This window comes from Neurospora tetrasperma (assembly GCF_000213175.1).
Source record: "Neurospora tetrasperma FGSC 2508 unplaced genomic scaffold NEUTE1scaffold_81, whole genome shotgun sequence".
NCBI classification, from domain to species: Eukaryota; Fungi; Ascomycota; class Sordariomycetes; order Sordariales; family Sordariaceae; genus Neurospora; species Neurospora tetrasperma.
Window position 1 is genome coordinate 1,414,208 of NW_009799179.1, and position 15,489 is coordinate 1,429,696.

Genomic DNA, 15,489 nt, shown 5'->3' on the forward strand with positions numbered 1-15,489 from the left:
ATCATTTAACTTATAGCATCACAAGGAGCTGGAAGTTTTTTTTATTTTTATTTTTATTTATTTTTATAATATTTGAAAGATCAGATGGAAGAAAGGAATCACCATGCGGAGAGGCTTTGCATACCCAAGAGCAGTGGCAGAGGGGAGAGAGCGAAGAGACTAGAATTAGTACGGCTGATTATATAGATTTACCTTTACATACCAACCCACAACAGTAACAGGGATTGTAGTATAGTGGTCAGTACTTCTCGTTGTGGTCAATTCGACGTACAACGGAACCGAGAGGACCCAGGTTCGATTCCTGGCAATCCCAATTTTTTCGCTTTTGGATTTCTTACAGTCGGTCGTCCTTGTTCTTTTGCTTGGTGTTCTGCGAAAAGATTTTAAAATTTAAAATTTTTGAATTCAAGAAATAGATCCATCACAAATCCAGAAAGTCATATTTGGAAGTCTGCGAGAGAGAATGGTAGTGTTGGTTGTATTTTATACTATCTTGCTGTAATCCGAAATGAAAGGAACTGGATGCCGGGTAGCCATGACGATGAACACGCAAATGATGCAAGAGGTGGAGGAAAGAATCAACGTCAGCATCCTTTGGGCAATGTAATCTCATTGAAAGACAATCACAGCGAATAGACAGAATATTGTAGTCATAGACAGCGTTGTCCTCGTTCCCGAACAGCACCTTGACATTACACCACCGCCAACCTGTCCAAAAGACCATCTTTCCCCTGATGCTTGTAACTAAGAGTTAGGTATAATATATACATACGATAGATAGTGTTCAAACCTGCGTTGGTATGTTATACAATGCTTTTGCGCATTTCTCTCCCTCCTCCAAACTTTTTTGAAACGCGTGCACGCCCTCCCAAGAAAACCCTATATACAAGTGTTGTCCAAGAAGATAACAATGTATAAAGGTCCTGTTCTTGGACGAAGAAGAGAAATGTTAGCCCCCAATGCTATGCAATCAGAATCCAAAAATATAATGCTTGCTTCCCCCTTCACCCAAAGGACCAAAAAAAAAGGCGTTATCTCAAAACACCACCCTACCCAACCCCATCTGTATCCCCCTTTCCCATCCTTCCCTCAACTTTCTATAGTCATAGCCATGGTCACCTTTATACCTCTTCCTTTGCCTTACTGCTGCTGCTGTTGTTGTTGTTGCTGTTCCTTTCTCATCACAAACAAGTTCAGTCTCCTAAGCCCTGACTTCCGTAGCGCCCGCAAAGCTCTTAAACCGCTCGTTAAAGACCTTGACCCTCTCCTCCTCCATCATCTTCTGCAGCTTTCTGGTCTGGCGAACCGCCTCCTCACGTTCCTCCTGGAGAGTCATGACCTCAATCTGGGCCATGTTCATGCGACTGACGACTTCCTGCATTTCCGAGTCGGCAGCCATCAGGGCGCCTTCGAGCTGGGCGACGCGGGCTTTGAGGGTAGTCACGTCCTCGGCCATGTTGCCCTCGGCGGCAGCCGATGAAAGAATCCCAGAGGCCCGCGGCCGAAGGTAGGTCGAGGCATGCGAGTTAGAATAAAAGGAAGAAGATGATGAAAGTAAAAAAGGGCTCGACATGCGAGTGGTACGGGGAGTGGCATCGCTCTTACTCGCCAGGCTCATGCTGAACATGGGGCTGAGGGGAGACTTGGGCGGGAATGAGCGCGGGGGAAGACCACGCATGGCGGCTGCCGAGCCCGCAGGCCCATCGCGCAGACGCAGGAGGTGGATGCTATGACTCTCCTTAAGCGTCTGCAGCTCTTCCTCATGGCGGTTCACGCGCTCTTCAGCATTGGTTTGCGCGGTAATCACCTGTTCCTCAAGCTCCCTTAGGCGCTTCTGGAGACTGGCAATGCGCTCCGTGCTTACGCGCTGGTTGGCCTCACCGCGGGCAACGGTATCGGCCAGTCTCGAGCGGAGTGCAGCGTTGATGGCAAGCTGAGCGCGCACTTGCTGTGCGAGTTCCTCGACACGCCGGGCCGAGTCAGACAGTTGCTCAGCTAGAGTGAGCTCGGCGTCAATGTGTTGCTTTTCGGACTCCCGGAGGGATTCGAGCTCGGCAAGCTGGGCAACGTTATCCTCACGAGCCATGTCACGCTCCGTCACTACAGTCGAGAGAGATTGCTCAAGGTGAGCAATGGCGAGCTGCATTGCCTCGTTGGATGCAGTGCTGTCCTCGAGGTCCTTGATACGGACGAGAGCTTCACTGTAGGTGGCTTGCAAGTCTGCATAAGCCTTCTCCAGGGACGCTGACGACACCGGAACAAGAGCGTCATTGTCGCTGTAATTGGACATGTAGCTGCTACGGGCGAAGCCCTCAGGAATAAGGATGTCTCTTTCCCTGAGAAGGCTGCGCAGGGAGGTGATTTCCTGCTCGGCGCGATCAAGGTTCATCTTGAGGCCACCCAGACCCTTCTCGACCTCCCACTTCTGGTCAATGGCCTCCTCAGCCCGGCGACGCAGGACGGCGATCTCATCGCGAAGGTTGGCCACCTCCTTTTCGTATCCACCACGAGGGGAAGACGAGAGAAGACGGTCACGCTCCTGCTCGAGAAGCTTGATTCTCTTGGCGTTCTCGCGATTCTGGATCTCCTGTCTCTCAAGGAGACTGCGCAGAGCACGGTGCAATGCGTCGCGCTGTGCCTCGACGTCCTTTAGCCTGTCGGCCAGGATCTCACCGCGAGGCTCAGCAGCAGCAGCAACAACATGGTGCTTTGTAGTGTTTGACCGGGCAAGGGACATGGGGCGGCCGGCTCTCTTAATAGAGCTGGTATTTGTGCCTGCAACTGATGTTGAACGTGAAAGGACCATCGACATGCGGGTTCCTGTCTCTTTGAGTTCGTTGTTCTCCGACTTCAAAGTGCGCAGTTCCTGCTCCAACTTGCGCAGCTCCGTGTTCTCAAAACGTAGCGCCTCGAGCTCCTGTTGCAGGTCGTCGATTTCTGCGCTTTCACTTCTCAACGACTGAAGTTCATTCTGCTGGCTGCTGAGCTGAGCGTTTGCAGACTTAAGCAGTTGAACCTCCTCGTGCAACTTGCTGCACTCGCTATGTTCGAGCTTGATGGCGTGAAGCTCCTCCTGCAACCTTACGACATCTGAGTCTCCTGACTTCAGTGCTTGGAGCTCCTCTTGCAGTCGATCGCATCCTGTGTGTTCAGCTCGGAACTGCTCAAACTCATCTCGCAGTCTAGCGAACTCCGTATTTCCGAGCTTGCCGCATTCTGCGTGTTCGGACTGAAGGTGGTCGTACTCGTCGCGGTACTTGCCAAGTTCGGCATTTTCAGCCTTCAGGAGATCGACCTCCTCCTGGATCTTACCAAGCTCCTCATTTTCCGTCTTGAGAGATTGTACTTCTTGCTCCAGCCTGGTCGCATCATAGGCGAGCTTGTCTCGCTCGTTTGACGTGTTTTCCAACTTGCCCTTGATGTCACCGAGGAGGTCTTCCAGGCTTTCCCTCGTCTGACGCTCTTCGGAGAGCTTTCGTCGCAAGTCGTCGCATGTGGCCTCGAGTTCCTTGATCCTGTCACTGGTTTCCTCGTTTTGTATTTTGGCAACATCAATCATCGAAGCCCTCTTTGAAAGTTCCTGGATCTGTTCGTCGAGGGCGCGGCGCCTAATCCGCTCATCTTGTAGCTTGGTGGTAAGCTCAAGTCTAATTTGCGCTCGTTCCTGCTCCGCTTTGCGCTTGAGCACAGTAATTTCCTCCTTGGCTTGATCATAGTCGCTAAATTTTGATGAACTGTGTCCAGAGTCGGAGAAGTAGTCGCTTGTTCTTCTCCCGGATTCATTAGGGTTGCCGTTATTGACCTGTTCCTGTAGCTTGTCCACCAGATCCTCCAAGTCCATTTCACGCCGAATGGATGCAGCCAACTCGGCGCCGATGGCTTTCAGTTCGTCCTCCATTTCGTCGATCTGATACTGCGACGTCTCACTGGGCGGCGGCGTCTGTAGGTAGTCTTCGCAGTACTCTAGCGGCCGCTCGGTTTTCGCATTGGTATGACTAGGTGTCCTGAGCAGGCGTGGGGATTCATCTGCAAGCGTCCGTAGGGTTGAGCGTCTCACGGAATGAGGAGAAGGGGACGGGATGGGCGAGATGTCTTCTTTGTCTTCCGAGAACTCGGTTGTGGAAGATTGTGGCGTGGTAGCCCAGTTGCCATAGAAGTTGGCGTCCAATTGGGACGAGGCGGGCGATTTTGGCAGAGGTCTGTTAAGATTATTGTTTTCACCCGGGGTTGAAACGAGCGGAAAGGCCCGTTGTCGATGGTCACTATCTTCTGCTGGCGCAAGATTTAGATGTGGAGGGGGAGACTTTCGAGAAGACAGCGACATGGTATTGGGCTTGACTATGGGATTGCGCCTGTCATGTGTCTCTTGCAAGTGCGTATTAATCGTCGCGGTGGCGTTAGTATAGGGAGCCGCAACCTCGTCGTTGTAGTACGTATCGAGGTTGTGGTCCAATGATCGAGTGGTCACACCAAGGCTGTCGGCGCTTATATGCCGGTCTGGCGACACTGACAATGGGCCCCCTGTCTGAGCCGATGAGATAATCGGGCTCTCCTTCAAAGTCTGTGTGGGCTGCAGGTTGCCGGTATTAGAGATACAGGGGCCTTGAAGTTGTACAGAACGATCGGACACGGTGCTTGATCTACATGGAACAGTTGAAGGTCAGTTTGTTGTTCACCCGCATTTAGCCTGCCTAGACGACTATGACCTGAACCAGACTCTCGGATATACAAAGGACTTACGACCGTTGGTTGTTGCTGCTATAGTCGGGATCCGCCGGTAAATCGGAAGCGTGGGCAGCAGCCGAGGAACGAGAAGGATGTAGTGGAGGACCAAATTTGGCGGGGAATTCGTACAGAGTAGGGCTATCCAAAGAACACGATCTCGAGAAACGGGACTCGGGACGGGGAAGATCGCGGATGATGTCAAGATAGTTCCTTCCCGGAGACGAGAAGCGGGTGGCCAAGGGCGAAGCTGAGGATGATAACGGCTTGCGCTTGATGGGGGCCGGGGTGTAAGCGAGGCTTTGGGACCGGCCTTTGCTGGGACTCGGGGTCGGACGTTGGTCGGGGATGGTAGGTAGTGGAGGGAACTGGTGGTCCGTCTCCAGTTGGTCTAGTGTTTCCTCTGTTTCGTCCGATGTCGAAGGTCCGAGCCCGTGTGGCGGGAGAAGGGACGGCAGCTGTGGGTATTCCTTTGAGAAACGTGGTGGTGTTCTAGCGGACGACACAGCGGGCGCGGCACCAACAGGCTCGACGACAGCTGAACGTGCAGGAGGCGGGGAGAATTTAAGGAGAGTGGTAACCTCGGGCAAAGCAGCGCGGTTCGTGTCGAGCTGTGGATGGTGATGTTGTTCCTGGTGGTGGTGGTGGTGTTGTTGTTGTTGTTGGTATTGTTGTTCTTGATGATAGTGAAGAGGCAGAGCAGGGCCAAAATCGAACCCTCTCTCGTCAGGGGAAGAAGGGACGAAAGTAGCCATAATGGTGGCTGAGGCTAGGGCAACGGTAGTATATGAAGAAGGAAATGACCCCAAGTCAACTAAGGTCAGGGTGCGGTGCTAAAGTGCCCGGGTGGTATCTGCTGCAACGCGGACGGTAGTGGCGTTTGGTGGTCTAGCGAGGTCGCTAGAGATGATCTCCACGGCTGGTCTGGGTAACGGGCCTTGAGTTTGAAATTCGAAACCGAATCTACAACGGGGACCTGATCATCCTCATCATGGGCTTGGTCGACCGCGATTGGATGGGCTTGATTGGGGGTTTGGACAAGGCAAGGACTGGATCAGAGGTTCCAATTAGTGTAATTGGCGGACAGTCAATCACTTCCCTCTTTCAAAGAAGGGCTGGAAGGGAAAGGTCGCAGAAAGGGAGAGAGCGAGACGAAAAGAGCAAGAGACGAGCGAACGTGACAGGCTGACGGCGGACGCGCAGGTCCGGAAGTCAGTGAGATCTTCCACCTGGAAGAGACAACAAGAGAGTGACAAGGCGCCGGGGTCTTGGGGTCCAATGTGTAGGGTACCCAGATTATCTTTGATGGAAGAAGTGGAGGGAACAATTTCGCGCAGGCGGGTTGGGAGAAGAACAAGCGAGTAAACGAGTTGCAGGATATTATTGGATTGGAGGATTTGGCCGATTCAAAAGGGGGCAACTTCCCTCTCTCTCTTTCTGTTGACGCCGGCTCTTCAGGGTCTTAACTGAATTCCTCTCTTGACCTGTTTCTTCCCTCCCTCCATTCCTCCCACATGCCGCTGGCGCTCGCCAGTAGCAGTCGCGCTCTGCCGTGACAGAGATGGCTCATTGGCGCCATTGATTCCAATTTGGGTCAAGAGGAAGGAGAGGACATCCGAGAAGGCGAGGAGAATTGAAACAAAGTGGGATGGCGCAACAGAAAACGCCCCAAGTGGAAACGCAACAAACCTCCACTTCCCTTCCGGTCGTGTTTCCCAGTGGTCCTCCGGGCTGCAGCGCTCCTGCCCATTGGGCAACGCCGTTCGTACCTTGCAGATTGGCCTGCAACCGTGCACGGCCCTTTCGATCTCCGTCTCTCCAATCACCACGTCTTGTCAGGGGGTTCCATTGTCAATTCAGCCCATTGTCCTTTTTTTATGACCTTGCCCAAGGCCTGGATGGAATTGGAGGGATCGGGATTCCGTCATGGATGCAGCTTCCAAAGGGGCTCATTCTGTTCTTCAGCTCAACCTCGATTTGGGTCTCCTGGTTCGTGAGTCTCGACACGGAAACCACAAGGTACCCATGTACGAGTCATATGAGCCATGAATCTACGAAACAAAACAAAAAAAAGAAAAAGACCTCAAGATGGAGTTAATGCTGAGGGCAGCCTGGGTAGGTGAGCGAGACGATTTCCCGTAGTGCCAAACGGGATGGCGTCAAAGGGCGGGAACTTGGCAAGCCCCGGGAAGCGCCCATGCTTTTTACCATGATTGCGATGGAGTAGATTAATAAAAGTAACGACAGGGATTCCAGTTCTAGTGTAGCCCGAAGATAGCAACGTCCTTCGTTTTCTTCGCTCTCTTTCAATATAATTCCGTGAAAGCCGGCGTGGGCTTGACTGATCTCATGTTGAATTGCCCAATGGGTTCGGACCGTTGACATGGAGCTTTACCACCGCTTTGGGGCGATTTTCTCTAGACATGTCGAGAACGGGAAAATGACATACCATGCGGTATGACAGCTGGGGCATGGAAGGGCACGTGATTTTCTTCTTCTGAGTTTTGGCCTTCAATCACTCAAGCTTTTCCCTTATCCTGCCGTGGGTAGGTCTCATGGGGTTTGGGAGAAGCAAGAGAGTACACGTAGTACCAAAGGCCGTTTCATTCGGCGGCCACCGCGATCTCGTTCACAGCGACGCGAAGTCGATCTTGCACCATCAGATCGTGATGATGTGCGTTGGAAGCGCCGGCCCCTCTCCCAGCTCTTCTAGATGGCCGGCATGTCATCCGAAAAAAAAAAAAAAGAAAAAAAACCCCGACGAGAGTTGTGTGACTTTTTGTCCATCATGAAAGCGCCCACTGCGACAACCCACTATGCATGAAACCGTCGGAGCCGAACGCAGTTGATGTAAAAGGCATTGTTGACAACAAGGACCGTCAGTTTATTTGCTTCATTGAAGGTCGACTGTCCTTTGATGATGGTTGTTGACATGGTCATGATGTCTCCAATGAAATGGGCAAATGTGACTGCTTAAGCCATGAGACGCAACATTCACCTATTGATAAATGAACCAGTATACATATGTGTTTGTGGACGAGTTGGTTTCGAAAACCCCATCAGTTCGTCAGTAGATTGATCTCCGAAACATGCTTTGTTCTCCAGTAAAGGCTCATCAGGTTATATCCCTGTCAATATATAGCTGTAGACACTTGATCAGTTCCAATCTATACGTCACATTCGCGATGACTCCTACTCGATTGTCAGAGTGAAGAGTTCCTTTGTGTTTACCTTCGAGGCTGATAGATCACCTTCGGCCTACTCTCAACCACATTGACCTCTTTCCGCGACATAACTTAACGGTTGGATGACCTCGCCGTGAAGTCCGTACGCTGGACTTGACGGCGTGGAAATATCTTGGATGGACCTAACAGGATGGGTCAAAAATCATTTGTTGAATAGTAGGCGTCCGGAGTGAAAAGATGAATGTGATCGATCGACGGGACTCAAGGTGAAGAAAATGAAAGCCTTCCGAAACAGAACAAAGGCAAATGAACAAAAAGCTCAGCTGCCCTAGCCTGGGGTTAGAAAACACCACGAATTTTCTAGCTCCCCGCACACCTACCGCGTCGGCTATTGGAAGATGTTGGAGAATCTGATCTTGAGGTGAGGAAGGAAGGTCTGCCGCCCGTGTCCGCAAGGATCGACCCAAAAAGAGGTGATTACTTGAGAGAGGGAAGACTTTATATGCTTGCTGTTGAGGTACATTTTTGGGGTCGAGGAGGATACTGGTAACGTAGGCATGCTGGCCTGGAGGTGTAGATGTGTCGATGGCCTAGCTGTGGGAATCGGATGATTGCATCAGGGCATGTACATAAGTGACATGTATGGGGTGAGAAGAGGTTAATGAAAGTAATGCTCCTTATATTTGTATCCTCATCCTTTAAAGTATGGTGAGACCTGTCCAAGCATCACCGGGGTCATCATCACTTGGCAATTATCAGCCCAAAGCGTGGTGAAAAAAAGGCAGGCAGAAGTCGCATAACTGAAACGAGTTCTGGAAAACAGGACATTACGTTAGAACCTCGTACCCTATCAGACAGATGTCCGATCTTGCGTAGGCCTGCCTGGTCTTGGAAAGCAGTCCAGGCTTGTTGACTCAAGCTCCACCATAGCATCAAACCGCATCAACTATATCCATCCGAAATCATCATGAAAAGAGTTGTCATCCCAACAGCCACAATAAAGCTCGTAGCGGGTGAACAGTGAGGACCTTGATGTCTCGAGTGTTTGGTGCTGTTGGTGACGTTGTCGAATCTCGGTGCTTGCCCTGGCTCTGGTGGTGGAGCTTATCAGCTGTCACGGTCGGGTCGCAGATAAGACTCCCCCACTTCTCCCGGGTCCCGAACGTCCTTTGGGCGTCGGTCGCCCAGCTCGTCTGAATGATGATGTGGTTGGCTGATGAATCTCTGAACGCGGGAAGGCTCTCTCACCTGAAGCTGTCGTTTCTGCCATAGCCATAGCGTGTTAAGCATTTGCCTCTAAACCAAAGCTGAACACTATCATCGTCACCGGCGCAACCGCAAGGCAACCCGAACCAGGAAACACATGCCTGAACCACCAGCTCCCCGTTTCTCAACCCTGAATGACAACATTTGATCATCCTACTTACAGAACGGTACTAGCTCCGACATCGCACTTTGATCTACACGCGTATTCCGCAACACCTTGTTGATTCTCAGCTTCTCTTCGCTTCAGCTTCCCAAATCCAGCGGTATCGTCCGGTCGTCTAGAGGCATCGATCCGTCATCGTTCCCCGTCCTTTATCTTCCACCTGCGCAACCCTCGATTGTCGATACAGAATAACCTCAGAAGACGCCGCACCTCACAACGCAAACAACCCACTCGATCTCTCTCCCTACCGCACACGCACATCTACACACGCACGTCTACAAGTACCGGCACGCTACGCTACGAATCCCATTTCGACGGGGGACAGCAACATAGTCCGCGCTCTCGCCAATTGCATGCTTCGCGGCTCTAGGTAGCCTCGCTCAATGGTGGCTACCTTAGGTCACCGCCCACGCCATACACACCAAGGCCCCGAGGAGTTGCGAAGCGCATCGAATGAATGCAACCTCTAAACCCATTCCTCAGTGCTTTTGCCAAGAGCCCTTATCTCGCCCAGTGCTCGCCCCCTCAGCAGCACATCCTCCTTGTCCCGACCACCGATGTCATTCTTGACTCCCGCGACACCGAGACGGGCGCGCCCTTGTCAGCTTCCGTAGCCTCCGATGAGTTCATCGGGAGCCATGTGCTGCGCATCCTTCCACCCAAGGGGGGCCCTGGCGCGGGAGCCAAGGAACCTACGCAGAATCTCCGTGAGATGAAGGGCAAACCCAAGCTATACAGCACCATCAATGGCAGGACCATTGTCATCAAGGACAACTATGTCTACAGCAACAAGGGTACCGAACTCCTTCACAGAATCTCAGCCGTGAACCTACCGACCGCTAACTGTTCTGGGTGTTGAACAGGATTCAGGGCCTTGGCCCAAGCCAACCTTCTCCACGACGCCCTTTGGTACCCCGATACTCTCGAGCTTAAGCAGTTCCTGGTCTATTTCATATCACGCCCGCTGGTCGGATCATGGGAGGAAGTCAACATCCCTCCGGCCCTACTGCCGCCCGAACCAACCACCCGACCCAAACCTATAGCAGCTGCGTCGGACGCACCGAAAAAGAAGGACATTAGGAGCTTCCACGAACTCCTCAATCATTTTCCCGCCATTGCAAGGCAGATGCAAAATGGTCTCGAGAAGCTGTTCCGCGAGTTCACCCTTGTAGTCGAACGACCACTACCGCCACCTCCCTCTGCGAGCGTCATCCCAGACCCAGAACCCATCAATGGCCCCATTACACACGCGGTTCGAAGTGTACGATCGAACAGCACAGGAAGTATCAGCTTCACAAGGAACACGCATGGTGACCACTTGACCGAGAGCATATACAGCCAGGATGATGAGGACATTATGAGGGTGGCTCTGGAGACCGCTGTAACGTCAGCCATTGACCTCTTCCAAAATGTCGATAAGCAACAATTGTCTTTGTTGGGCGCAACTACCGACTTGACTGGACCAGTTGTCGAACGTATGATTGAACGTTATGTGACGGAAAACGTACACTACATGTTGTTCCCCCGCTTGACGACACTTCGACGACCGGATGATCTCGAGCTAGAGGCCAAGATACGGCAGATGGATAACATCGATATTTCTCAGCTGGGAATCGCTATGGACGGTGGGTCGCGAGCAAAGCGTGATCTCATCTCTCGACTGGGGCGTGCGGTGGACGAGTTCCGCAAAATGACAAACGCCAGCTGTCCTCAGGAGATGATGGAAATTCTTCTTTCTACTGCCAAGGCTGCAACGCAGCTCGCTTTACCTGAGCCTCCGCAGACGCCGGGGCCAGCTTCGGAAAAGCCCATTTTGACCATCAACGCTGATACCCTCGTATCTCTGCTGCTGTATGTTGTCATCAAAGCTCGGATTAAGCACCTCCAAGCGCGACTAAGCTATGTTCGACACTTCATCTTCATCGATGATGTTGATAGTGGCGAGATCGGCTATGCACTCAGCACCTTCGAGGCTGTTTTGGCGTATCTTGACCGTGATTCCGGCGGGTTACGGCGAGCCAGTCGTCGGAACAGAGCCCTTTGGGACGCGGTGTCAAAAGGCGACATCGTGGAGCTGAAGAAAATCATGGAACCAGAAACGTATTCCAGCGACGACGCCTACTATGCAGTCGAACCCCGGCCTTCTTCACGCAGGGCATCGGGAAATGAGTGGAACTTCGCGAATGGGGGTTCGAGTCTGTCTTCAACAGCCTTTTCCGTATCGGAGCGTTTCTCTGAAGGTTCTGGTCTCAGTCACGTATTTCCGTTCCAGGATGGAGCATCCGATGACATCGACATTGATCCTTACGAAGCTGAACCACTGCCTCTGCCAAAGAAAGTCAAAAGGGTATCAATGGACACTCGAAGTATGTCACTGTCGAGCAGCTCGGAGATCTCATTTAGGTCTAGGACAGCCAGCATCACCACGACATGGACAGGCGGAGTTGAAGGCGACACTAGTATTGAACGCCTCGCCCAGACCACCGATGCACTTGGGGAGTCAGTACCGATGATGGCCATCCAAAACGGCCGTGTTGAGGTCTTGGAGTATCTGCTGTCACTGAGCCAGTATTTCCCTGCTCATGTCCTGTTGGAAGACCAGAACAACGCGGGCACGACATTGATGAGCGCTGCGGTTCAGTTGGGTGAAGCCAAAGTCATCAACATGCTGTTGAACTTGTTCCTCGAATCAACGCCGCGCGATCAGCTTAGAGATTATCTCGCCAGACAAGATACATGGGGTCGTAGTGCTGCGCATTACCTCTTCCACGCTCCCTTCCTAATAAAACTTATAGGCGAGATGCTACCATGGCGGCAGAAGGACAAAAACGGACAAACACCATTATTCGCGTTATGTCGGTCGTATGATCATGCCAACTACTCCGTCATGGTAGAGGAGGGCCTTGACTTTGCCACGAGAACTCAGGGCGATGGTCAGCCTCTGCACCTGGATGAACATGTCGATGTCAAGGGCAATACCCTTCTGCATATCATCAACGACCCGAAGCTTGCGTTACAAATCCTGCAACATTGCGATGTTGATGTCAATGCAACCAACGAAAAGAGGTTTACCCCTCTGATGCTGGCCAGCAAGTATGGGCGTTTCGATATGGTGCGAGTGCTCTTCGGAGATCCTCGCGTCGATGTTGCGGCCAGGGAGCTTCGAGGTTTGACAGCCGTAGAATTGGCCAAGGACGACGAGGTCCGCAACAAGATCGACGATCTCACCCTGTTCTCGCTCATACCGGGCTCCGACTCACGCACAACGGGTGTGGTACGATCCTATTTCGTTGAGGATACCTCCATCCGTTTTGTGCTGAAGTCGGGGGCACCGGTCGACCGGTATAGTTATGCCGTAACGACGTGTCGTCGATCTCTGACGGACTTTGAGCACCTTGTCAAGTTGCTGGAGATAGAGAACCCTTCCTCATGGATACCGTCTCTGGCGGATGTGCGGTCGCCGACACAGATTCTTTCCAGGCCAAGTCGAGCGGTACTCAAGGATCTCCAGATTCGTATGGATTGGTTCTTACGGGTACTTTTGGCGCATCCCACGTTTGCTACTCATGAGATGCTTTGGGAGTTCTTCCTGGTGCCTGACTTGCAGCTTGACATGATGGCCGAACGGAGTAGGCTCAAGGCGGAAGCGCTAACGGAGAAAATCCATGACGAGATGGAGCCTGTCATAGACCTAAGGGAGGTTGAGCAATTTGTCGATCATGCTCGTGATATCGTCAGGAGCGTGCACTTTTCTACCAGGAGTGTGGCCCGGAGGGCGAACGTAGTCGGAAACGTTGCCATGGGTAAGTCATTCCTTTTCACAGACCTCTCTCTCCACCAAAGGAACCACCCTTTGCTAACAATACTCATAAATAGACCTCTACGATGCCTCGCAACTCCTTCACCGCGTCCTCACCACCTTCCCTTTCCTCCCACCCTCCCACCTAACCGCCCTGGAACTCTACGTCCGCGCCCTCGCTCCACCCCAAAACTCGCCAACAAACCTTTTCTTCAACGCCTTCTTAACTCTTTACTCCAACGTCGAAGCCATCCTCCGCGCCCTCGCCAAGCCGCCGCGAACCATTGCCAAGATTGTCTCCATTCGCCGCGAGGCCGAGCGCAACTACAACTCGCTCAACCGCTCGTCGCGTTGGCCGCTCGGTCTTTTGGATGAGACGAGGCAGCGGATGAACGAGGAACGAGAGGAGAAGGTCAAGAATGCGGAACGCGAGGCGGAGATGTTGGGAAAAGAACTAAGGTATGCCCAGCAGACGGTAGCGGGCGAACTGGCGGGGTGGAGGGATATGCATGAAAAGATGGGACGGAGGGCGATTAGGGAGTTGGCGAGGGGGATGTTGATCTTGGAGAGAGGACGAATGGAGGGGTTGAAGAGGGCTTTGAGGAAGGTCAAGGCGGTTGAGGCCGGAGGGCTGACGGGTTTGCGGGATAGTGCTGTTGATAGGAATTCAGTTGGGGTTGGTGGAAGTAGTAGTGGTGGCTACAGGGGGAATGGGAATGGGAATGGGAATGGGAGGGGTGTACCCGGCAAAGGCGTCGTCGGTGTGGGAAAAGCCCCGGCGACGATAGCTGCCAGTACGGTGGTTGCGACGGGGAGGATTGATGATAACTTGTTATAGTCCCAGTTAACGAATGGTGGGACGGCGGCAGATGGAGCGGTGTAAGTTTCACGGACTGAAAGTACAAACGGCGTTGGATGGCTTTTATCTTTTTGAAGAGGCTGGTTTGCTGTCGGTTTGTGGAACGTGTAATGTACAACATGACAATATGGGCAATGGTTTGGTGAAATGCCTGGCGGCGTTGTCTGGCCGTTGGAGATTACATTTCAAAGATTTGTCCGCCTGCAGTGGTGAGACAGTGTTGAGTGGTTTACAGGATACAGGACAGGCGTTAGAGCTGGGAACGTGCGGTTGAACTTTCAATGTCATACTCTTTCTCTGCGCAGAAGTTACCTCGCCGCCCCTTTGGGTTCCGCCGCGGGGGTCTTTTATTTCAATTTCGTTTCTTTTTTTTTGTTTTTTGTTTGGTTTCGACACAGTCGACAATAAAGTCAGCGTGTGATGTCTTGTCCCAATTAATCACGCAGCCCGCAAAGAAATTTTGCCGAAAAAAATTCGAAACAAAAAGAAAAAGAAACCAATTCATGAACCTAGAGAGCCCAGCAAGCGATCCAGATGAGAACCACATAGGTATCATCAACAAAACGACCTCCACTCAGAGGTATCTAGGTAACTGCTCCTTAACGGCTTTCAGACGCCAAACCCCTATTGCGCGTATAGTATGTATAGGTAGGTACAGCGTACGGATCACACAACCTGACCATCTTGAAGATCGCATGATGAAACAAGCGCGACCCCAACCACCAAAGAATGACGAGTGACCGTTGTCAAGCTGAAGAAGCCTGTGTGGTTGGTAAGTGTAGGCCGAATGCGATTGGACCAAACAACAAAAATGAAGCATGATAATTAGCCGCCGCCGCCCTATAAGTATGTAACAAGATAAAGGTACTACTATGTAATGTACATATGTACACAGGATGAGAGCAATGAAATGAAATTCTTGGATGCATAGGTAACAGGCTACAATATCCGGTCGGTCAGATCCGGTCAGGTCCAGGTCCAGGTCCAGGTCAGGTCGGCAGAATGGGCCTGGCTGGGGTGAGGCTGTGCTTGGCCTTCCTTCTCTGAAGATGAGATGGAGGTGTAGCATGGCATGGTATGGCATGGCATGGCCCGGCATGGCATGGCCCATATGATGATGAGCAACGAACGAAACTGGCCGGACCACGGACGGATCCCGGGTAGATGTTGAGCCGTAGCGTACGTAGGGCTTGGTCAGTCAATGTGAGCAAAAGCCGGAGGAGAATGGGAGACCTCAAACAAAGCCTATTGTTGAGACCCAGTTTGGATGTCTTTGTGCTACATACAGAAGTACATATGTATCCGCTCGGAAAAGCGGGAGAGAAAAGAACATGATGGTGTTTCATGTTTTCTTGGTGCGCACGTGGTTGAAGGATGGGATGGGGGCCATTGTTCCTTTATCTTTGTTCCGTCCTTTTCTGGCGTGGAAAAAATAAAGAAGGATATGTAGTAGTACTATGTACCTATAGCCAATCACTTCGGATTATTGGGTCCC

General features: G+C 51.9%; 2 protein-coding genes across 2 annotated transcripts; one reads left to right on the forward strand and one right to left on the reverse strand.

Annotated features, from left to right (window-relative positions):
• Positions 1-1,039: 1,039 nt before the first annotated feature.
• On the reverse strand, positions 1,040-5,477 carry NEUTE1DRAFT_70661 (uncharacterized protein; the record flags this gene model as incomplete). Its single annotated transcript, XM_009857042.1, has 2 exons — positions 1,040-4,640; positions 4,741-5,477. 2 exons carry the CDS (start codon positions 5,475-5,477, stop codon positions 1,202-1,204), a joined length of 4,176 nt encoding a protein of 1,391 aa, XP_009855344.1.
• Positions 5,478-9,793: 4,316 nt separating this feature from the next.
• NEUTE1DRAFT_89347 (uncharacterized protein) lies at positions 9,794-14,402 on the forward strand (the record flags this gene model as incomplete). Its single annotated transcript, XM_009857043.1, has 6 exons — positions 9,794-10,130; positions 10,200-10,828; positions 10,943-13,139; positions 13,384-13,811; positions 13,974-14,014; positions 14,300-14,402. 6 exons carry the CDS (start codon positions 9,794-9,796, stop codon positions 14,400-14,402), a joined length of 3,735 nt encoding a protein of 1,244 aa, XP_009855345.1.
• Between the last annotated feature and the right edge of the window lie 1,087 nt (positions 14,403-15,489).